The 22,145-nt window shown below is 56.2% G+C and overlaps 2 protein-coding genes across 4 annotated transcripts; both read left to right on the top strand.

Annotated features, from left to right (window-relative positions):
* Positions 1 to 54: 54 nt before the first annotated feature.
* On the top strand, positions 55 to 8,919 carry LOC121672578 (snurportin-1-like). Its single transcript, XM_042045273.1, has 8 exons — positions 55 to 219; positions 358 to 514; positions 1,352 to 1,456; positions 1,541 to 1,637; positions 2,502 to 2,599; positions 2,893 to 2,970; positions 4,048 to 4,128; positions 7,868 to 8,919. Exons 1-8 carry the CDS (start codon positions 68 to 70, stop codon positions 8,195 to 8,197), a joined length of 1,098 nt encoding a protein of 365 aa, XP_041901207.1. The 5' UTR covers positions 55 to 67; the 3' UTR covers positions 8,198 to 8,919.
* A 2,012-nt stretch (positions 8,920 to 10,931) lies between these two features.
* Positions 10,932 to 21,533, top strand: LOC121672576 (tyrosine-protein phosphatase non-receptor type 9-like). Of its 3 annotated transcripts, none has more exons than XM_042045270.1 (13): positions 10,932 to 11,293; positions 14,903 to 15,046; positions 15,490 to 15,579; positions 15,681 to 15,805; positions 16,401 to 16,506; positions 17,124 to 17,234; positions 17,462 to 17,790; positions 18,161 to 18,254; positions 18,362 to 18,431; positions 18,939 to 19,017; positions 19,251 to 19,401; positions 19,493 to 19,700; positions 19,976 to 21,533. In XM_042045270.1, exons 1-13 carry the CDS (start codon positions 11,261 to 11,263, stop codon positions 20,200 to 20,202), a joined length of 1,767 nt encoding a protein of 588 aa, XP_041901204.1. In that variant the 5' UTR covers positions 10,932 to 11,260; the 3' UTR covers positions 20,203 to 21,533. The 3 variants fall into 3 exon arrangements, with proteins under 3 accessions (XP_041901204.1, XP_041901203.1, XP_041901205.1); XM_042045269.1 differs by lacking the exon at positions 10,932 to 11,293 and adding an exon at positions 12,069 to 12,592; XM_042045271.1 differs by lacking the exon at positions 10,932 to 11,293 and adding an exon at positions 12,625 to 13,265.
* The last annotated feature ends 612 nt before the right edge of the window (positions 21,534 to 22,145 follow it).

The raw sequence follows: 22,145 nt of genomic DNA, 5'->3' as shown, positions 1-22,145 counted from the left end.
CGCCCGCCCGCTGCCGCGCTCACTCTCTCTGGATGCGGAGGAGGCGGTGTCGGGCCCCGGGCTTGCCATGGAGGAGCTGAGCGCGGCGCTGGCGGCGGGCGTGGGGCTGGCGGGGCCCTGCAGCCCGGCCGCGCCGCACCCCCGTCTGGCCGCCTACAAGCCCCGCGGCGGCCCCGGGCAGGCCGAGCGCCGGCAGCGCCTCCTCCGCATCCAGAGAGAGTGAGCGCGGCAGCGGGCGGGCGCCGCCGGCCTGGGAGCGCGGGGCGCGTTAGGCCGCCTGTGGGGAGCGGCCCGGGCTGGGTGTGCGGGGTGCCGTGGGTGACCTGCTTCCCCACCGGGTTGTTTCCTCGACCGCAGGAGGCGGCTGGACTACGTGAACCATGCCAGGAGGCTGGCGGAGGACGACTGGGCAGGGGTGGAGAGCGAGGACGAGGACAGAGAAGGGGAAGATGCGGAGGAAGAGGCGATGGACGTGGATGCTGGCAAAAAGCTGCCCAAGCGCTACGCCAATCAGGTGAGGAGCCATCTGTGTGCCCGTGGCGAGGTGTGGGGCAGGGATGTGGGGTGGTTTGAGGCCACGGTGATGGCCATTTGGGGGCTGAGAGGAGTGTGTCCTGCCCGGCTTGGTGCTCACAGAGAAACTGTGTTTAGTTCACCTCCAAAACATGCTGAGTTCGAATGGAAAACAGGTGGAGATGGGATGCCTGTGTGCTGTGGAATCACTTACTTTGGAAAGGATCTCGAAGGTCATTGATTCCAACCATTAACCTGGCATCCCCGTGTTCCCCACTTCGGGAGATTTCAGCTCAGCTAGCAGCATGAGTACCCTGATAGGCAGCATTCAGCTAAAGATTTCTGTCTTTCCTTGTGTTTGGAAAGGAAGGAAGGGCAAACTTGGCTGGCTTTTATCAGCCTCGGTGTGTATCGGTCCTAGATAACACACAGCCACTTAGGCAACTTCTGAAGAGGTCGACTTGTCCAGGTTCTTTACTCCTAATATTTTGGGATCTCTAAGCCCTGCTATGTTTTTAAAAATAAAGTGCTGCAATGGGGGCCAAGGTGTGGTGTGCCCAATCAAGGGCTGTGAGCCCTGTGCTGTGGTGTGAAGCTCAGTCAGCAGCTGGGAAGCAAGAGAAAGACTTGGGGAAGACTGTGTTAGGCAGGTTGGACTTCATTAGAGGGAGGGAAGGAGCCCTTTTGGGGGTGACAAGCAGTGCCAGCTGCCTCAAAAGCACCCAGTGTAGCTGTCAAAGCAAAGTTAAAACCTCCTTGCTTTATCCTTGAGCTGTTTGTTGTCCATAACTTCAGGAGAGCTGTTACTGACTGGTTCTTCTCCCTGGACTCTCCATAGCTGATGCTGTCAGAGTGGCTGGTGGATGTCCCCTCAGATCTGGAGCAGGAGTGGCTTGTGGTGGTATGTCCCGTCGGGAAAAGGGCTCTCGTCGTGGCCTCCAGGGTAAGTTCTAAAGGACCTGTGCTCATTCCCAGCCAACATAAAACTGGCTTGACTGTGTTTTTTTCTCTCCTTTTCTCCTCACAGGGCACAACAGCAGCTTACACCAAGAGTGGCTTCTGTGTCAACAGGTTCCCGTCCCTGCTGCCGGGGGGAAACCGGCACAACTCAACCAGTGACAAAGGTGTGAGGAGGCATTTGGGATAGAGAGAGGGGAGCTGCCTGCTTCTCCCTGGGAGTGTGTGTGCTGCAGGCCCAGTGCTGTTCCTCCAGCTCCCCCAAGTCCCACAGCTATGCCCCTTTTTTGTGCTGGGGGTGGTCAGCTTCAGGCCTGTTTCTGTATCTCTGGAGATAACTAGATGGAAACAATATCAAGTGCCTTTATGCTAGGCAAGCACATAGAATCCCCAAATGGTTTGGGTTGGAAGAGACCTTTAAAGCTCATCTTGTTCCACTGTTAGGGAACCTTCCCCTAAACCAGATTGCTCCAAACCCTGTCCAACCTGGCCTTGGACACTTCCAGGGATGGGGCAGCCACAGCTTCTCTGGGCAACCTGTGCCAGGCCTCAGCACCCTCACAGGAAAGAGTTCCTAACATATAATCTCAAATTGCCCTTTTCCAGTTTAAAACCATTGCCCCTTGTCCTGCCACGTATTTTAATAAGCTGCCTGTTTGACTGACACTCTTAAACCCCAACATCCTCTCTGTCCTCTAACAGAGGCCTCTGTATGGTGTCATCTTCCTTAATACCTCTTGGAATTAATGTTTTTTGCCCTGAAAAAAGAGGCTTATTGTCTGGCAAATGCCATTTTCTGAAACATGGCTTTGCTTGCTGTGCCTCTGACTGGTCCCTTTGCAGCCTCTTGGGGTTCCTCAAGCTCAAGGCTTTTTGTGGTTGCTGTTTCTGTTGGCAGAAGGGGATCCCTCTGCACGCCGCAGTCTCACATCAGGGCAGGATTGATGTTGGAGAGCTGTAACCTGGCATTTGCCAGCTGGGTTGGGCAGTGTTTGGAGCAGGTGTGGACCTCCCTGTGTTTGTGTGTGCAGTGTACAGCATCCTGGACTGCATCTACAACGAGGCCAAGCAGACCTACTATATCCTGGACGTGATGTGCTGGAGAGGACACCCTGTTTATGACTGCCAGGTACCGAGTCCCTGCCTTCCCTGTTGTTCCCTGAGCTGCATTGCTCCAGCACTGCATGTAGCTCACTCTGCAAAAGGTGGATATTTCTCCTAAGCACCAGCATCTTCACAGCTTTAGGGCTGCTGGATAACTGTGTACGTGTTTTGGGGAGGAGCAGCAGGGTTTGGGGTGCTGGTGCTGCAGGTGAAGTTGAGTTTGTAAATCTCCCAGTGAGTGCAGCAGAACAAAGACACTCAGCAGACGCTGTCAGGTGATTTGTGGTGAATGCTCACTAACTCTGCCTCCTTTCACAGACTGACTTCAGATTCTTCTGGCTCTCCTCAAAAATCCAAGAGGAGGAAGGGCTGGGAGAGAAAAGCAGAATTAATCCGGTAAGTCCTTTTGTACTGAGGAGGAGGCTGGGGGGGTAAGCACTCCTGTTCAGCAGGCTTCAGCAGTTTCTTTCACAAGCGGAAGCTTTTTTTCTTTTTTTTTCTTTCCCCTCACAGATCAGGCTTCAAAGTGTACATCTGATGAAATGGGATGCCGTGGTCAGGATGTAAATAGAACCACTGCATATTGTAAATGAGTTCAGTGGGGGTTTTTTCCCCCATCCAAAGTGCTAAGGGAGATCACACTGCAGGGTATCAGCTAACTTCCATGCTGTTTTTAGCTTTCCCTTGTAATGGAATGGAAAACCAGTGTGGTTTCTTCAGGAGCAGCGTTGGTTGGCAGCCTGACTACAATGGGGTTTATTCTTGCAGTCTTGTGGGTTTGTAAAGCTTTAAGCCTTCCCTCTGTTTAAACTGATCATTGAAGTTGTCGGCATGAATGCTGGATTGCCACCCAGAGTTCCTGCTGAGCCAGGATAAAAACTCTTCCTTTGAAGACTTGCACATGGGGGTCAGACCTAGAACCCACAGCAGCTTGGAATGTGATTTTTGGGCACAGACATGAGAGATTTGTCTGCTCAGACATGGCCAAGCAGAGCAGCTCCTGTGAGCTGAGCATCTCAGTGATAAATGGGGCTGACTGCAATGAGGGTGTCTGTGTTCAGAGAACATCCTGTCCTGACTCCAACAGGAATATCCAGAAGATAACTACCTAATGAAGGGGGGGTTGTTTCAGCTTTCATTTCCTGGGTGGAAAGATTGGCTTGGCTGAGCCAGCAGCCTGGAGCAGACGTCTGTCTGCTTTGCATCCTGCCCGGAGGTCATAATTTTCTATTTTGGTTAGAAGAGCATCTCTGGGTCAGGTCTCCTGAAAAGTCCTTCCTGCAGTCTTAGGTGCTTGGGAAAAAAGGTGTCAGGAGTATGCGGGAGCTGTTCCTCACCCTTTCCCTCTTATGCCAGATCCTGCACTGGAGGAATCCTTCCTTCTTAGCTGCCTACAAACCTGTGCTGGATTCAGCAGCCTGTTCTCCTGTAGACCAGACGGTTGCCTCTTCTAACCCTCTCTTACTCTTTCAGTACAAATTTGTGGGCCTGCAGAACTTCCCCTGCTCCTTGGACAGCCTGCGTGAGCTGCTGGCTACGGACTTTCCCTTTGAGGTGAGAACACACAGGGGTGGACCCCAGCCTTAGCAACAGCTCTGCCACACCTCTGCCAGTGCTGGGAGAGATCCAGTGAATCCCCTCTCCTTGGGAATTTGCTCTCCTGAGGCTGCAGGAAGCTTCCCAAGTTGCTGTTTCCTGCATGTGGGATGGATGCCTTTCTGCCCATGGTTGACCTGTTGCCTTGTCACCAGGTACAGCCTCATTCAACCACACAAACGAGCAAGAGTTAAACCATGGCACTCCCTGTGTTTGTGCTGCCCTTGCTGCAGTTGGCGGTGTCTGAAAGAGCCTTTTGGGATGAGAGGACACTCAGGCTGCCTCCAGAAGCAGCACAACTCAGGCTCACATAGCAGTGTGATGGACAGCTGACCTTTTCAGGGCCAAAACTGGTACTGACCACTGCCCTGGGTAGGCTTGTGTGTGTTTCCTTGGTGTCGGTGCTTCTGACAAGGCACCTGGCTGTTTTGTGGGGAGGAAGGAGAAGGGTGGTGGTAAGATCCTAATGGTTTCTGAGGGGGTTGGGTGTTCATGATGGGTGCCTGAGGTGTACTGGAGCTGGGGGCAGTTGGCTGTGAGAGAAAGGACTGAACAGGACACCTGCGTTTGCTACATCAGGTTTAAAAGCAGAATCATAGAATCATACAATATTCTGATGGACCTGCTGGTAGCATCAAAGTCCAACTCCTGGCCCTGCACAGGACAGCTCCAAGAATCCCACCCTGGGATTCTGAGAGTGTTGTCCAAAGGCTCCCTGAGCTCTGGCAAGCTTGGGGTTATGATGACTGCTCTGGGGAGCCTATTCCAGTGCCTGGCCACCCTCTGGGGGAAGAGCCTTTTCCTGATATCCACTCTAAACCTCCCCTGACACAGCTGTTGTGTTCTGACCTTTGGGGAAGGGCAGGACAGGCAAATCCATGTGCCACCGAGCTCAGTTCCATGTGGTTGTGAGCAGTGAGTCGCAGGCCCTCATGGAATCAGCTCTGGCTGCTTTTGCCTGCCCTGGCTGGCTTGTCACTGCAAGGGAAGAGGATGGAGGAGGCAGTGGCATTCCGACCCAGTGACAGTGACAACATCTGTGAGCCAGAAGCTCCTCTAGTGGCTGCAGCTGTTCCTGGGAGCGCCCAGTCTCAGCCCTACGTCAGGAGCAGCCTCCACAGAAATTTCTTGTCCCACGAAGCCAAAAGCCACGTTGATGTGACGGTGTCTCTCGTGCTCTCCCATCCCGAGTTAGCCATTAACATAGGTGTAGGTTTAAGTTAAGGGCACTAACTCGGCTGGGAGGGCAGACTTTGCCTTCTGCTCGTAAAAGCCGGGACAGTCATCAGAACAAGTTGGAAAGTCCCAACCACCCGCTGGTCTTGCCAGACCCTCTCTGAACACGGATTGAAGAGGCTTCCCAGCTTTTTTACAGCTGGCTTGCTCAATAATAAGTGCTCCGAGTGCCTCCATAGAAACAGTCATTCCTGGCTTTCCCGGCTTTCCCGAGTAAAGTCTTCATTCCTTCCCGAGGCATCTGCTCCCGTGAGGAAAGGCTGAGGAGTATTTGCCCTCTGCAGTCACAGCAGCAGACTTCTGGGTTACAAAGGAGGCTGTTGTGAAACTCTGGAGCAGGAGATGGAGCTGAACAGACTCCAGCTGTGATTTGCCCCCAGGCCCTCTGCCATATCAGGGTGTGACCCTAAGAAGCAAAATACAAGTTGGCTCAAGGCAGCCCAAACACCACGGGAAGAACCATGGTGCTTTTTCCAGGAGGAAGGGAGCCGTGGGTCTCTGTGGTGTGTCACAAGAGGGAGCCCAAAAATCCCCAAAAACACCTTCTACCACTGGCACAGGACAGAATAAACTTTGCAGGAGGTGAAATACATCCTGACTATGGACGAAGGGTAACAGGTGGTTTTAGGTCTGGACCCAGCATCTGGTGATCCTGACAGGGATCTCGTGTGTGTGTGTGTGTGTGGTGGCCACAGAGGGGGTCAGTGCTTTCAGATTTGGGTCTTCAGAGTTAATCTGTAGCCTCAGAGCTAGGGCCTGATCCACTCTATTCAGTGGAATCTTACTCCCTGGAGTTCAGTAGACTTTGGATCAGTTGACTGGCTCTGAATTTCAGGTGGGTTTTGGAGTGGATCTTGGGAGCTACTGTCCTCACAGATCTGAGTAAAACCATGCTTTCCACGAAGGCAGGGGAGCCAAAGCCTCTGAGAAACCTCGATGGGAAGGAATGGGAGGACTGTTAAGCACCTAAAATCTGGAAAGCGTGGCTGTGGAATGTTAAATCCTGCCAGGTCAGTCTCTCCTCAGGTTCAGTCGTTTAGGGACAGCATCAGTCCTTGCTCTGATGTGGCCACTGTCACTGTGGTGAGTCAGGGTAGGGACCCAGCCAACAAATTAAATAAACGGGAAGGAATATAGGAGTCACTTCAATCAGGGAATGGAGAACATGACCTAACTTCACCCGGCTGAACTCCTTTGAATTCTCTAGCTTGGGGTAGATATTTGGAGTGGTCTGGAAGGCCTTTCCAGGCTCTGATCTTTACCAAAACATTCCTGTGGGTGCTGGAGAGTCCCCGTTGCTCATCAAGTGCCACACACCCACAGGAATGGGCTGGATGTACCGGAGCGCTACAGAATCTGGTTCTTCCCAGGAGGCAGGGTGAGGGAAAAGCTTTTAACTTTACATATCCAGAGGGGTTGCACAAGCTCATCATGATGTTTACTGTTCTGGTTTTATGTTTTCCTAGCACAGAAATCCCCCTTTTTCTGGGATCTTTTGCAAGATGTTAGCAGTGACTGAAAATTATGGACAGAATAGTGCCAGAAGCTTTACCCTCTCTGCCAGAGGTTAGCATCCATGGAGCAGAAGTGGATATATGCTGCTTTGTGCTCAGCCAGGATGTCTGTCCTGGGGACTGTAGGATCAGGGAGGGGCCTGGGAGCAGTTCATCCTGGGGTGGGCTCTTGTTCTCCTCTCTTCTGCCCACTCAGCCACTCTTCCTTGTAGCCAAATGGCCTTTTAAGAGCTTGTGAAGCTGAGCTAAGAGGAGCACCACCTCCAGCATTAGTCAGCCTGACAGCAGGATCCAACCTCGCAGAGCACACCCCTGGGAGGCGTGGGAAGAGGGGGGGGGGATGAGAACCCCTGAGCACAGTGGGGAAGTGGGGAAAACGTCAGCCAGCTGCAGCACTGCGGAGTGTGGAAATAGTAGCACAAGAGTTAGGGCTTAAACCTTTAAAGTCCTGAGTGCCCTTAACTGTCATTGATTGCTGGGAGAAGTTCTCTCCTGAGAAACATTAAGAATTTTTTTGGCATAAGCCAGCTGAAAGAGCTGTTAGGAATCGGGGCTCCTTGGCGTCACACACTCGGACTAATTACTTTCCAAATGTATTATTTAAAATAACCCTAATCCAGTAAAGTGGGCTGCCGTATTCAGAAACCCGCTGCCTTTTCTGCAGAATGGGATGAAAGCATCCAGAGGACACTGTTCTGTGCCGACACTGGGCTGGACTTGTTTGCCTTTGACAATTTAAAGCCATCTGGGAGTCGCTGATCTTTCAGGGCAGGAGCTCTGCAGGTTTCTTCTTTCCCTTCCGCTATTTATTGCACTGCTTGAGGAAAAATGATCCAGCTGGTGGTTTTGGCCTGCAAACAGAGAGCAGAGCCGTTGTCTGGTGCCTGGTCATTCACCTACAGGAGCTTCAGCTCTGCCCTTTCATTCATTCTCTCTCCTGCCCACAGGTTGACGGGCTGCTCTTCTACCACAAGCAAACCCACTACACCCCCGGCAGCACCCCACTGGTGGGCTGGCTCCGGCCCTACATGGTCCCCGAAATCCTGGGGCTCACTGTGCCCACCACCGTGCTCACGGCCAAGCCGGACTACGCCGGGCGGCAGCTCCAGCAGATCATCGAGAGCAAGAGGAGTAAAAAGCTGGCGGCAGAAAAGGGCCACCCAAGCGGCGAGGTGGCCACGAGGAACGGACACTATGAGCTGGAACACTTGTCCACCCCTCAGCCAGAAAAGTCTCCGGAGGGCTGGGATGGAGCAGCGAGCCAGATGGAGAGTTAAGCTGCTGGGACAGGCCAGCTGGGCAGGGAGCAGGGAAAAGGCTCCCTGCTTCCCTCTGTGCATCGTGCTCCTGAGAGGGGGCAGAGTAATAATGATAGGATGGCTTTGTTTAAAGGGCATGACAGTAGAATATCTTGCCCTAAGTGCTGCTGGATTTTTTGTATTTGTTGCTATTACAGACTTTTTGCCAGGACTTCTGTGAAGCCTTAACAGGATTGTCTGGTTCTTGGCTATAGCAGTCATGTGCTGGGAAATGATCTGTCCCCATAGTGCAGGGATACAGTTCAGCTCCTGACCCTGCTTCTGTTAGAGTCTTGGCAAAACTCCAGCATAGGAACAGTGCTTGGACCTCTGAGGTGCAGCTGCTGCTTGTGACCCTTGCAGCAGCCCCACCTTCCCAGCCCTGGAAATCGGGGCTTCTCAGCCTTTGATCCAGCTGTTCTCTGAGGCCTTTTCGATGAAAGTTGTTACTAACAAAAAGTTTGCAGTGAGCTGCTGTAAATCCAAAGGCTGGACTTTCCACACCCACACGTTTTTGGAAAAATCTAAATTTCCTTGCGTTGCAGCAGGACCTGCCTCGGAACAGGGCTTTGTGCGGCGCAAGCGCAGCAGAAGCCTCTCTCTCCTCAAGGCTTTTCTCAGTGGGGGGAGGAAGGAATGGTTTCACTCTGAAAAACGCTACCATTGATCGTGCCAAATAAAAGGTTTCTCAGAAAGACAAATTCTTGAGCGTCTTCCTGCTACCTAAGGGTGGATGCGTGCTGTGCCTCCCAAATAGGGATTGAAAAATTGGTTCCAGTGTTGACTGGAGCAGAGGAAACGCTTGTGTGGGTTTAATTCTCTGCACATCAAGGTACTTCAGTCTCTTGTCCTGTCTTTCTCATCCCAGCCCAATCCCACTTTTTAAGCACCGGCTGCTCCCCCTCCCTGGTTTTAGGGGGATGAAATGATTGTTCTCACTGTCCCCAGGTTGGTTTCCAGAGGGGGATGAAAAGGAGGAGGGAGATCAGGCTCAAGGCAGCACTGGGGACTCTCCTGTCAGCTCTCTATGGAAATACCCCTGGAGGAGATACTGAGAGTGGGGATGGCCACCTGCAGATAGCGGGTGCACTTGTATCCTGCCCTTGCACCCCCTGTTTTTCCCAGAAAAAGGCTGGTTTCTGTGCCAAGCGTGTGGGCTGTGTGCGACCATCTGGCTGTGCAGCCGCTATGGATGATACCAGCGGGCAGCAGGAACTGGCCTGGCTGTGGGAGGGAGCTGCCCTCCACTCCCCTTCCCCGGGAGGGAGGTGGCACCCTGGCCCCGCAGTGTTCGGAGCTGTCTCTTTGAAACAGCTGCTTAATTTACTGTTTTAACATGTGAAGCAGCTAGCCCAGGGAAAGAGGATGAGCACCTGGACTGCCTTAACGTCCCCATCCCTCAGAGGCTCCCACCTTCAGCCTCCTTGGTTGGCAAACAACTGCAGGGAGAGCGCTGAGCAGGAGACTGCATCCAGCCTCCTGTCAGCAGAGTTTTCCTTCCATCAGGCAATTAAACCCGGAGGTGGGCATCTGGATGGAAGATTTGTGCATCCCTGAGGGCAGAGAAAGCTGCAGCTCAGGTTACTGCCCTCCAGCAGCCTTCCAAGGTCCTCTAGCCGAGAGAAGGACAGGAAATACAGGCAAAGAGGGGCTGTGTGCTCTGATAGAGGAGAGCAAGAGGGAAGCGACGGCAGCTTCCCGCCGGCTCCAGATGATGCCTCATAGTTTCCCTTTTAAAAGCACGAGCTGGACTGGAGAAATAAATATTTGCGTTACAATTCCTGTTGGGAACGAAAGGCTGTGTTTGGAGAGAGGGTGTCAAACGGAAGTCGCAGGGGCCAGCGCAGTTTGATGCCGTGACTGTTCTGTTTGCTGGGTGTGATCCCACTGCCAGCTGGAACAGGCAGCCGCTCCACTGGAGGGGTCACCCCACCGGGGGCTGAAATTTGGCCTGGGGCAGGAGAGCTGAGCGGGCAGCTCGACCTGGAGACTTGGCCTGGGGCGCCGGGGGACAGAGCCAGCCTGGAGCCCTCATCTAGCCGGGGCTCAGCCCCTTCCCTTTGCCCTACTTCCATTTTCTCCCAGTTAGGTGCACAGGCTCCGGCTCCCGGCACGCTGCCAGCGCAGTGCTCCTCGGCTGAACAAAATGTCCCCTTGTCCCAGGGCCTGGCTTTTTAGAGCGACCGCTGCTGTGCTTCCCGGGATCCCCGCTCCTTCCCGGAGGAGCTTCGGGACTCTCCATCGAGGCGCTGACACCTGCGCTCGGCTGGGAAATGCAACTTAGGGATCGTAGAGGCGGGAGTGGAAAGAGACGCCTGGAAATCCTGGACTCCTGCTCGTGGGGGAAGGCTGCGAGGCTGGAATACCGGCAAGGGAGAATGCTGTGCCGGGAATTTTATCCAGTAACAGCAAGGGAGGATGCTGCTGCCGGGAATTTTATCCAGCACCAGCAAAGGGAGGAGGATGCTGCCACCATTTTAGCGGCGGTGCTCCCGCCTGCCGCGGCCGGAACCGGAGCTGGGGGAGCCGGCGCGGAGCGGGGAGGGGGGGACCGGGCCCCTCCGGCCCCATCCCGGCTGCTGCCCCCCGCTCGCCCCCCGCCGGGGAGGGCTTCCTGTCCCCCGCCCGCCCTGCGGGGTCGGCCGAGCCGCGGGGAGGGGACGGGAGGAGGGACCGGGGGCTGCGGGCGCTTCCTGCCGCCGCCCCCGCCGGGGCAGAGCGGAGCGGGGCGGGAGCTCGGCTCGGCCCGGCCCAGCCGAGCGGCGCTCCCGGGCCGAGCCAAACTTCCCGGGGGACTCAGACATACGCGCACACACATATATAGATATTTAATTTTTTGTAATTTTTTTTTTTTTACATTTTAATTTTCTCGGCACTTTCGGCGGGGCCCCCGGGGCGGAGCCGCCCTCGCCGCCGGGAGGGGCCGGTGCCCGCAGCGCCGGGGATGGGCTCCGCCGGGACGCTCTCCGCCTAGACCGGCCCGGCTCGGCTCGGCTCGGCTCGGCCCGGCCCGGCCCGGCCCGGCCCGGCCCGGCGCGCAGCATGGCCGCGGAGCTCAGCGCCGAGGAGGAGCAGGTAGGTCCCGCCGGGCTCCCCTTCCCCGGTTCGGGCTGGGCAGGACCCCTGGGGTTCCTTCCCCCCACCGCTCCTTTCCCATCGTTTTTTAGCTACCCCCCAGTTGCAAGGCTGTCTCTTCCCAGCGAGGCCGTTCTCCCGATGGGAAGCCCCCCCCCCCCCCCCCCCCCCCCCCAGCCCCCCATCCTTGCAGCCGCCAAACCCGCAGCCTCCCAACCCACGCAGCACCCACCCTACAACCCCCATCCACGCAACCCGCCCCAGCCTTCCCGCTCCCCAGGAGCCCTCGCAAGGCCCGTGCCGCGGGTGCTGGGGCGTGGGTCCCCCGTCCCCAGAGCAGCGTGTCCCTGCTGGCAGGGCTCCCTGCCGTGGGCAGGCTGGCGTGGGGATGATGCGTGGGGATGCGTGTGCACGCGCTTCCCACGCCCCAGGCCTCCCGTGACGTCCCGGCTTCCTCCGCCGGCCTTGCGTCACCGCGGGAGGATGTTGCTGGGCTCGGGGAACGGGGCCCAGGAGCCGGCCGGGGCGCCTCGGGTGGCCGGAGCAATCCCTGCCTGTCCCCTCCTTTGTCCTCTTCCCCAGGCTTGCCCACTCGCGGCCGCTGGGCTTCCCTCTGGATGGGGATGTGGAGCCTGGGAGCGGGACTGGGCAAGCTGCCGGGCTCCCTCTGCCCCCTCGGGCTGTCACATTGGCCACCTTGGTGGCGCTGAGGACGGCAGTGCGAAGGCAAAAGGTCCTGTTTTCGTTCCAAAATGGTCGGTTTTCCCGTTGGTTGGCTGGTTGGTTTTCTCCTTTAAAAATGCTTCGTTTCTACAGGAAGGTTTGGGAGGGTTGGGACGGAGATGCCGTGTTCTCAAAACCTCCATAGAAGAGTCCCTCCTGCAGCCTGTGCTGCTGCTCAGCAAGTGCAGAGCTACCGGGCTTTTTTCCTCCTGGGAGCAGTACTGCTCTCTCCAGGGTGATAAAATCTCAAGGAATGGGGAGTGTTCTTGCCCTCTGTCCCCACAGGTGCCTGAGATTTGCATTTTTCCTGTGTCATGGAGGAGGCAAAGCTTCCAGAAGGAGGGTTTTTGGAGAGCCTGCAGTGACAGGGAAGGCTGGTTTGCAGTGGGAGCAGCGTCCCAGGAGGGAGATCTGAGATGTTTGGTTTGTGTGGGAATATTGGACGGAGAAGGTGAAGAGATGTTTGCAGTAATGGCTCCAGGTTTGGGTCATCAGCCTGGTGTGGAGAAGGCTGCCTTTGGTGCTGCTCTTGGTGGTTTGGAAGCCAAAATAATGGAAGTTTCCTTCTTTTTGTGGGTAAGTGGTGGTTTGGGCTGGAACATGCCCTTCCTGCCACCCCTTCATGCTTGTCGGGACCATCAAGATTTCCTCCACTCTCCCCTGTTACCGACAGCAAGCCAGGAGAAAATTCACCCTTCTCCTCTTAGGCCAGCCTTGGGACATCTCTTCTGCTGGCTCTCTGCAGTTCCCTCCCTCGCCTATCCCCGAGGAGCCAAACCAATTTTCCTTGAGGGTTTTCAGCCCAGCTGCAATTTTCTCAGATTTATCCCCCACTTCCCCACACTGAAGAAGGAGGGTAGGTTTGCTGCCTGGGGGAGGAGGGCTGGAAGAACCCCCGGATTCCGACAGCGGTGGATTTGTCACCACCCTGCTCCAGCAGAGCGGGGACGTGGATGACGCCAGCACTCCAAAGACCAGCATTGTTCCAAATGCCTGGCCACGGACAATTTCGCTCACAGTGCTGCCGAAACAGGGCTTCTTGCTGCAGCTCTGGGTCACGGGCTTTGTTTTCGGCACGTGGAGCAATCCCTGCTCTGCTGGGATTGACACCTGTATAAATCCATGTGGAATTGGGGCTAGGAATAATGATGGTGAGACCCGGTGGAGTGCACGAAGTGGGCAGAGCTATGGCTGGCATTGATGCTCAGCCCCGTAACACCTGGCTCCCTGCTGTTGAATGGTGGCACTGGTAAGTTTGGAATTTGGTTTTATTCCCAGGGAAAGCTGGAATTCATGGCTGAGCTGCCTGCAAAGCCAGCGCTTGTTCTTGTGAGCCTTCCCCTTGCAAAAAGCCAGTCATCCCTCGTGACGGATGCTGGAAATAGGATTGCGTGAAGTGTGACGGGTTAGATGTTGAAGAAGGAGACCTGAGCCACAGGTTTCATCCTCTCCTCATTGCCATCGTGCCCTTTAGGCTCCTCTTCCCATCATCTGGGAACGCCCTTCCCATCTTAGGGTATCGTTGCCATCTCAGGCTGTGGTGTCGGCTCTGGTCACTGTTTGAGGGCAGTGGGAGTTGTGCCTGGTGTTCACTCCCGTATGTGGACCATCCTGCACGTGCTGGGGAAGGATTATCTTCACTGTTATTTTGGGTTTGCATCTGCAGCCCTGGATTTTGGGCACCTCGGGGTATGCCCTGGCATAGTGGAGGTGTGCCCAGGATATACTGGATAGGATATGTTTATGGATAGGATATATTCCTATATGTGTGGATGTGTGCTGTGTTAAGGCTGAAGACGGTTCCTGTATTGCTCCATTTATTTTCCTGTGGTGCTTGTCTGGCTGCTTTCTGCGACTCTGGGACCAAGTTAGAGAGCTCCTGGCTGCAGTGCACTGGGAGAGAGACCCCTGGGATGAGCCGGGCTCCTTTGGCTCATCCCGTGAGAGGGGCTCGATGTCCCTGCCGAGCCTCACACCGCTGATAAACCCCGGCCCTTCGCTTCCTCCTGTCGGAAGTCATTAACACCGACAAGCTTTTCTGGCTCAGTAGCTCCCAGTAACTCTGAATAGCTCCCAGTAACTTCGTGCCGCTGCCTGACATCCTACACCGCCGCCTGCCTGTGCTCCCTGCTCCCAGAGCCAGCCTTCAGCACTCCCTGTCCCTCCTCCTCCTCGGACAGCATTGCCATCCTCCACTCTAGGGAGGATGGAAGCTGTTTCATTTTGCCGTGTGCCTGGGTGGGGAGCAAGGCATTCTGGTGTCTCCCTCCATCCTGCCTGCATCCTTTGAGCAGGATGTGGTGGAAGGCTGGGCTGCGCTGCCCCGTCTCTCTTGGGGTTCCTGTGTGGGACAGGGGATCAATCCACAGCAGAAGGCAAAGCTGTGTCCTGGGACCCTCCTGGTCTTCCATGTATGTGTGAAACTGGTGTTACTGGGCGAGCTGATCCGTGAGCTGTAGCAGGTCGAAGCATCAGGCCTCCATGTTCATTGCCTGTGTTCCCACAGCCAAGTTCGCTGCTCCATGGTGGAGCTGCAGCCCCCGGAGGCCGCTGCCAGCTGATGGGGCTGTGCTGGGGATGCTGTGTCTGAATAGTAGTTTGTTGCCTGTAAAATTCTCCTTTTGTTCCCCTTCTCCCTTCCATAGGTGTCCCCCAGCTTCCGTTTTTCCCACCCCTTGCTCCCTTCCCCATGTGGCATTTCTGCCGTCTCCATCGCCGCTGCCCTTACCCCTTTTGTAGTGGAGCTTCCTGCTTCACCCCGAGAGGCTGCCTTGTCTGTTGAGGACTGTAGCTTCAACAATGACCAGGGATGTTCCTCGGGCAGTCCTCCTTCTCCTCCTCTTCCTCTCACCCTGTCTCACCACACACCCCTGATCTCTCCCACAGGCAACCAAGCAGTTCCTGGAGGAGATCAACAAGTGGACAGGCCAGTACAATGTGTCCCCGCTCTCCTGGAATGTGGCTGTCAAGTTCCTCATGGCCCGCAAGTTCGACGTCCTGCGGGCCATTGAGCTCTTCCACTCCTACCGGGTAAGTGAGGGGGCTGGAACCCCCCAGCCAAAGGGCTTCCTGCTCTGCGGGATATCCCTGCTCCCTAGGACCACCCTCCCCCTGCTCTTTTTTCTTTTTCTCTCTCCCTTACAAGTTTTATCCAGCTGGAAAATCCTTTTTCAGCCAAGGCGGGTCGCCATGGAGATCTCGTTGATCCCAATCCTTTCCCCTCCTCTGGAGCAGCTCATGGGGTGCCCTCCTGGCTGGTGTGTGCTGCCCACAGAGCATTTCCCTATATATTAAGGATACAGATCCATGCATGCCTTTTCCAATCTGGTGTTGCAAAGCTGCTCTACCTGTTACCTGGGGGGTGTGCTGGAAAATGATCCCATGGAGGAGAGATGCCCTCGGATGGCTGGGTGCCCCATGGAGCAGAGGTGGGCCATGCCTGTGCCCCCTGTCACTCCCCTCCCTGCCCGCAGGAGACACGGCTGAAGGAGGGAATTGTGAAGCTGAAGCCGCATGAGGAGCCACTGCGCTCAGAGCTGCTCAGCGGGAAGTTCACCATTCTGGTAGGTGGAGTGTTCCCCCCCTGAGTTATCCCAGCTGGGTGGCTTATCCCAGCTCTGCTCCGCATGGGTGCTGCGGGAGCCTGACCCTGTTCCCTCGGCAGAGCGTGCGGGACCCCTCAGGAGCCTCCATCGCCCTGTTCACAGCCAAGCTGCACCACCCCAGCAAGAGTGTGCAGCATGTGGTGCTCCAGGCACTCTTCTACTTGCTGGACCGAGCTGTGGAGAGGTGAGCCTGCCTCTGCAGAGGTGCCCTGTCTCACACTGTAGGGTTCCCAGGAAGCCCCTTCCCTCCCAGGGAGGTCACTGGTCCCCATGGCTTGAAATTCCCTGCTTTGAATCTCAACCTGTCCTCCTTGGGGTTGTTCAGCAGGGGAACAAAATCCCCCAAGCCCTGAACCAGGCATTTTGCAGCTTTGCCCTGTCCACGCCCTGGGTTCAGTTTAGCAAAGCCCCAGATTCCTGCAGGCTTTGGCTGGGGAGGAGGCAGCCCCACCATCAGCCAGACGTAACGTGAGCCCTGCCAAAAATATAAACCCGGGACATTCCCCTGCCATTTATCCTGCTGGGTTCTTTCTGGTTGTGACCTTACCCATCACGGGTGATGCTGCTGAGGCAGGCTTAAGGCTCGAGTCAGGCTTAAATGAGGGTTGTAGGAAGAGGTGGTGGAGCAGCTGGGAAGTGCAGAAGCAAGGTTTGGGTCTGTGAGTCCTTCTGGAAGCATGGGAAGGGATTTTTGGGAGTCAGTGTGGGGCAGAGCTGCTGATGCATGAGCCAAGTGGCTGCATGTTGTGGGGTTGACATTGTTCTTTTCTCCCTCTCAGCTTTGAGACGCAAAGGAATGGGCTGGTGTTCATCTATGACATGGCAGGGTCACAGTACACCAACTTCGAGCTGGACCTCAGCAAGAAGATCCTCAATCTGCTCAAGGTGGTGCCTGGGGGTTAACTGGTGTCTGGGGACAGTGTGTGGGCCACTTGCTCACCAAGAACCCAAAGTTCTGTGGTTTTGGCATCAATTTTCACCCCAGACCACACTGACCACGTCTCAGCCGAGGAGCACCAGCTCCAGCCCCGCAGGACCTCGGGAAGATGCTGGCAGCTTGCCAGGCTGGACCCGGCTGTGGCTGCGGTGTCGCGCGGGCGGGAGGGATCAGCTGTCCCCAGGCTGGATTCCTCTCACAGCTGCTGGCAGTGCTTTTGGGAAAACAGATGCAAATTATTTTTTAATCGTGCTGGCATTTGGTGCCTCCTCCCTTCTCCGGAAAAAAAAGCAGTAACAGTAAATACTGGCCTGGGTGTGTTCTTTGCATAATCCCAGTTCCCGTCTTCACCTCTCCCCCACGGAGCCAAACCCTCTGCCTACCTAATTCCAAGGAAGTAATTTGTTTCGTTATCGACTCATAAAAACAAGCACAGCTGTGAGCGTGCAAGGCACGCTTCAGATGGAGCATTGCCATCATGGGGTCCCTTTGCTGCTTGTCACCTCTGCTGGGATATGTCCCCTGCCACAGCAGAGTGGATCTGACCCCCTCCTCATGCCCACAGGGTGCCTTCCCAGCTCGGCTCAAGAAGGTTTTCATTGTGGGAGCACCCATGTGGTTCCGCGTGCCCTACTCCATCATCAGCCTGCTGCTGAAGGAGAAGCTGCGGGAGCGGGTGAGTGGGGACCCTCCTGGCACGGGACTCTCCTGGCACAGGACCCTCGGTGGGCAGGGCTGAGGCTGCTTTCCCTTTGGGACAGGGTGGTGGAAGCAGTTTGTGCCGTTCAGCCCCATCTGCTGGAAGCTGCTGAGCACCAGACCTTTGGCATCCCTGTCCCCATCCCCACTGAATCCTCTCCAGCCTTCTTGGAGTCACCCCTGCCTTTCCTCTTCCCCTCACAGGTGCAGATGGTGAAGATGTCAGAGCTGAAGGAACACCTTCCCCGGGAATGCCTCCCCGAGTACCTTGGAGGGTCCCTCAAACTGGACCCCCTGAGCTGGAATTGCCGGTTCCTGCCCCAGCAGAACGGGCACCCCGACCCCCTGGACGAGCTCATCCTGGTGCCGCTGGCGGCCCCCAAAGATAATGGCTCCGTCCATGTCCCCGGGCCCAAGTCCGTCACCCTCCAGGAGCTGCTGGATCACGTCAGCCACAAGCAGAAACGTGGCATCTACGAGGAGTATGAAGACATTCGGCGCAGGAGCCCGGCCGGCACCTTCGTCTGCTCTTTGTGAGTCAGTGGGAGGGAGCCAGGTGCCCCTCTCGCCCCAAAAAGCTGGGTGCTCCCCCTCCCCACGCTTCTGCTGCTGGATGGTGGTCCATCGGCCTCTTCAGCGTGTGGTGCTTGGGGTTAGCAACAGAGAACCCCGGCCTAGGGATGGCGTGAGCCCCCTTTGTGAGTCCTGCAGCCTCTGGGGATAGAAAGGAGCTGCAGAGGACCGCAGGGAGCGGGACCTGGCCGGGGCTCTGCTTCCCGAGGCTTTGGCCAGGTGATGGCAGCAGAGCCCAGGCTATGGGCCCCAGAGGCTTGCACAGAGGGAGGAGTGCTGCCTTTGCCTTGCCTGGAATACATCCCTGCTTCCCTCTGCTCCGCCTCCCAGGGCACCCTACAACCAGGACAAGAACCGGTACGGGGACGTGCCCTGCCTGGACCAAACCCGTGTCAAGCTGGCGAAGCCGTACAGCCGCCCGGAGGTGAGCCAGCCCAGGATGGAAACTCACAGTCCTGTGCAAAGCTGGCGCAGCTGTCCCAGACACGGGGTTCTGGAGGCCTTACCTCATCCGTGCTTTTCTCCCTGCAGCTGACTGACTACATCAACGCGAGCTTCATGGATGGCTACAAGCAGAGGAACGCTTACATTGGCACTCAGGGTACGGCTGAGCCAACAAGGGGTTGTTCTGCTCCTGATGCACCCATGGGTTCCGCCTCTCTGCCCAGTGTCAGCCACTGGCATAGGGAGCAGGGCACTGCCCAGCAGGTCCCCCTTCTCTCAGGGTGTATTTACTCCTCCCTGGGTGTATTTATTCCCTTCCCAGTCTCCAGCTAGTGGACTGAAGTTTTTCCTGGGAGAGAGCAAGGGAATCCATCTTCATCCACGATAGCAGCCCTCTCCCTGCCCCTATCCCAGCTCTGGATTTTCCCCATCTGCCCAGGGATGAGCAGAGAGGCAGGATCAGCGCTGAGCCATAGGGACTTGGTGCTGGGGGCAGCAGGCAGTGACAACTCCGGGTGGTGTTCGTGGATCCACACCGGGGTCAGCCGCTACAGGAGGGGGCTAAGGTTCCCTGTGGAGGTGATGGGGGCCTGGTGAATGCAGCTGGGAAGGGGGTTGCCCAAATCCATGAGGTTTTGGACTGATGTCTGGGTTGTCCCTACAGGGCCTCTGGAAAACACCTACGGTGACTTCTGGCGCATGGTGTGGGAGCAGAACGTCCTGGTGATCGTGATGACAACCCGGTGAGCGCTCATGGAGGGACACAGCCCTCTTTTTCTGTGCAAAATGAGCATTTTGGGCTTGGTGCAGTGATCCTGCAGCAGTGGTGCCAGCCAGAGCCCCACAGAGGGGGAACATTGGGTCAAGGACAGACTGGTCCCTGCGGGATCCCCAAAGGACCAAGGCTGGGTGGCATGGGAGATGTCCCAGGCAGGGCAAGGAGGACATTACCTGCCTGTCCTTGTCCTGCTCCCAGGCTGGAGGAAGGAGGCAGGAGGAAGTGTGGCCAGTACTGGCCCCTGGAGAAGGATTTGCAGGTGTGCTTTGGGGCCCTCACCATCACCAACCTGGGTGTAGAAAACCTCAACCATTACAAGAAAACCATCCTGGAGATCCACAGCTCAGAGGTGCGTGGCCACAGCTGCCTGGTGGGGGAATGGCATGCGGGCACCAGGGGTCAGAGGACGAAAGAGGGTCTAACCCCTCTGCTTTTCCCAGACCAGGGAGCGGCGGCTGGTGTCCCACTTCCAGTACCTGAGCTGGCCAGATTATGGCGTCCCCTCTTCTGCCGCCACTCTCATCGACTTTTTGGGGGCCGTGAAGCAGCAGCAGAGGGTGGCTGTCAGCGCCCTGGGACCTCGCTTCAAGGGTCACCCTGGGGGACCCCCAGTCGTGGTGCACTGCAGCGCTGGCATTGGCAGGACAGGTAATGGGCAGGGGGGAGGTTTGGGGGTGGTGGGGTGACAAGCCCAGCTTCTCTGGGGCATTTCCATCCCGGGGACCCACTGTGTGTTTGCAAGCTGGTTGACCTGAGACACATGTCCTCAGGACTTCCCACAACTATCAGACCTGGGAAAAGTCCCCAGATGCCTGTGGGAGATTGGTGGGGGGCTGAGCACCACCACTCCAGCTCTCACAAGGAGCAGCGATGGTGCCATGGTGCCATTTGCTGTCTGATGCCATCCCCATCGTTGTCCCTAGGTACCTTCTGTGCGCTGGACATCTGCCTGTCGCAGCTGCAGGACGTGGGCACTCTGAACATCTACCAGACGGTGCTGCGCATGCGGACCCAGCGCGCCTTCAGCATCCAGACCCCCGAGCAGTATTATTTCTGCTACACTGCCATCCTCGAGCACGCCCAGCGTGAGGGCCTGCTGCTCACCAACCACAGCCGGGCCACCCAGGAGAAGAGCTCGCCAGGGCACTGAGACCTGCTGCCTCCCTGCAGACCCCCCTGCCCATCCTCGGGGGCTGCCTGAGCCGCCTCGGTGCCCGCCAGGACTCAGCAGAGCCATGGGAGCGGCGGTGCCGGAGCACCTCAGCTGTCAGCACTGCTATGGAACTGTGCCTTATTCAACCCAAACGGTGGCTGCCACTCACTGGCACGGGAAGGGGCTCTCACTCCTCCCCGTCGTGTTTCGGTTGGGTTTGGTTGGTTGGGGAGGTGGTTTGTCTTCTCTTCAAGTTGTTGGGGTTTTTGGGGGGGGGGGGGGGGTTTGTTTGTTTTTTGTTTGTTTTTTGTTGTTGGGACCACCTAAGATGTACCTAGAGAGGGGCTTTCCGAAGTCCTAGGGAATATATTCCCAGTCCTGGGGCTGAGGAGGAGGCACATGCTTCGGTCTCACCTGACGCTCCATCTGTGTGTCTGTATGTATGTGTGTATATAATATACCCCCGCTGTGACCCCCCAGCTATTATATAGATACATATATACAACCTCCCCTTTAGCAGCTCCCAAGGGTCCCTGCTGTCCTGCCACCTCACTGCTGTGATCTCTGGAGCGGTGAGTTTGGTCCTGGCTCTGTCTTGTCTTCCCCCTTCCCCTTATTTCCCCTCATGGGCAGCACTGGGACCCGGTATCCCCTCCTGTGCCCGTCCCACTGGAGGCACAAGGATACTTGATGGTGTCCTCCCTGTTTCTTTGTCTCATCTTCCCCATGGAGATAGCAGCTCTGCTCATGGGAGGATCTGGAGGATTGTGTTGTCCGGGGGGGTGCTGAGCTCACAGGCATCCCCTGCCCCTTGGGTGCCGCTGTGGGAGTCACTAGGTACGAGGTGATGGGGACATGGGGACCGACCGGCTCTCCAGGTTGCCCGGCTTTCCCAAGCTGCCACTGGGAACCCGCAGGCCCAGCCCTGAGTTGAGTCATGGGCTGGGAAAGCGCTGAGCAAGAATAAGCTCCAAACCCTGGAGAGGCAACGAGCCTCTGCCCCGGCCCCAGCCCCCACCACTGCCTGGGCCTCCCCAACTTTATACTGTAATAAGCTCTTTGAATGTGTATATTCTTATTTTTTTATAATCTTGGGGGAGGGGGGCATGGGTTTGGGAGTTTTTGTTTTGTTTTCTTTTGGGGTTTTTTTGTGTTGTTTTTTTTTTTTTTTTTTGTATTTAACATTAACTTGATCCAAGCCAGAGCCAGAAGTATTTGTAAATGTTCCTATTTTGCTCTCAGAGAAACCTTTTTGTTGTCGTTACTTTTTTGGGAGTTGTTTTGGTTTTATTTGTATCGATATATAAATATACCACCAGTGACCAGTCCTCTTTGCTGTCGTGGGGGCATTGGGTAGAACAGAAGAAGGAGGGAATTTAGGGCTTTGTACAGGCTGTGATCTCTGAAAACAAGTTGGCCCCATCCCTGGCTACACATGGACTTTGAGGAGCACAGGGCTGTGTTTAGGGCTTCTTCTGGCCTGGGTGAGGCTGAGACAGATAACCAGGCTGCAAGAAGCTTTCCTGGGCAGGCAGGATAGTGTCAGGAGGGAAGGCAGCACTATAGGCTGGCGTAGCCAGGGAGGACACAAGCCACCATGCTCTGAGTTTCTGCCTCTTTTCTCAGGGCCTTGACAAGCCCCAGGACATCAATCTCCTGTCTGGCCATGGTATCTGCCTGCTGCTGCCTTTTGCTGCATGATTTGGGGGTGCAGGCATTGCCTCTGTGCTTCTGGATCCCCTCTGAGCAGGCATGTAGGGCACAAAAATTAAGCGGAACTCCTGGGCTGTCAGGCAGCCCCAGTGCCTTCAGGTGCAAGTGATGCCAGTCCCAGAGCACCAGCCACAGCCTGAGGCTTTGGGATGAGGGAAGAAAAAAGGCAGCTTGTGCAAATGAAGCCCTAGAGCCAGCGAGAAAGCTCATGCCCCAGAGCAGGGCAG

This window comes from Corvus kubaryi, unplaced genomic scaffold (assembly GCF_017639235.1).
Source record: "Corvus kubaryi isolate FWS band 111438036 unplaced genomic scaffold, C.kubaryi_AGA036_p1.0 62820, whole genome shotgun sequence".
Lineage (NCBI taxonomy): Eukaryota > Metazoa > Chordata > Aves > Passeriformes > Corvidae > Corvus > Corvus kubaryi.
Note: the sequence above shows the minus strand (reverse complement) of the source record. Positions and strands in the feature narration are given on the sequence as shown.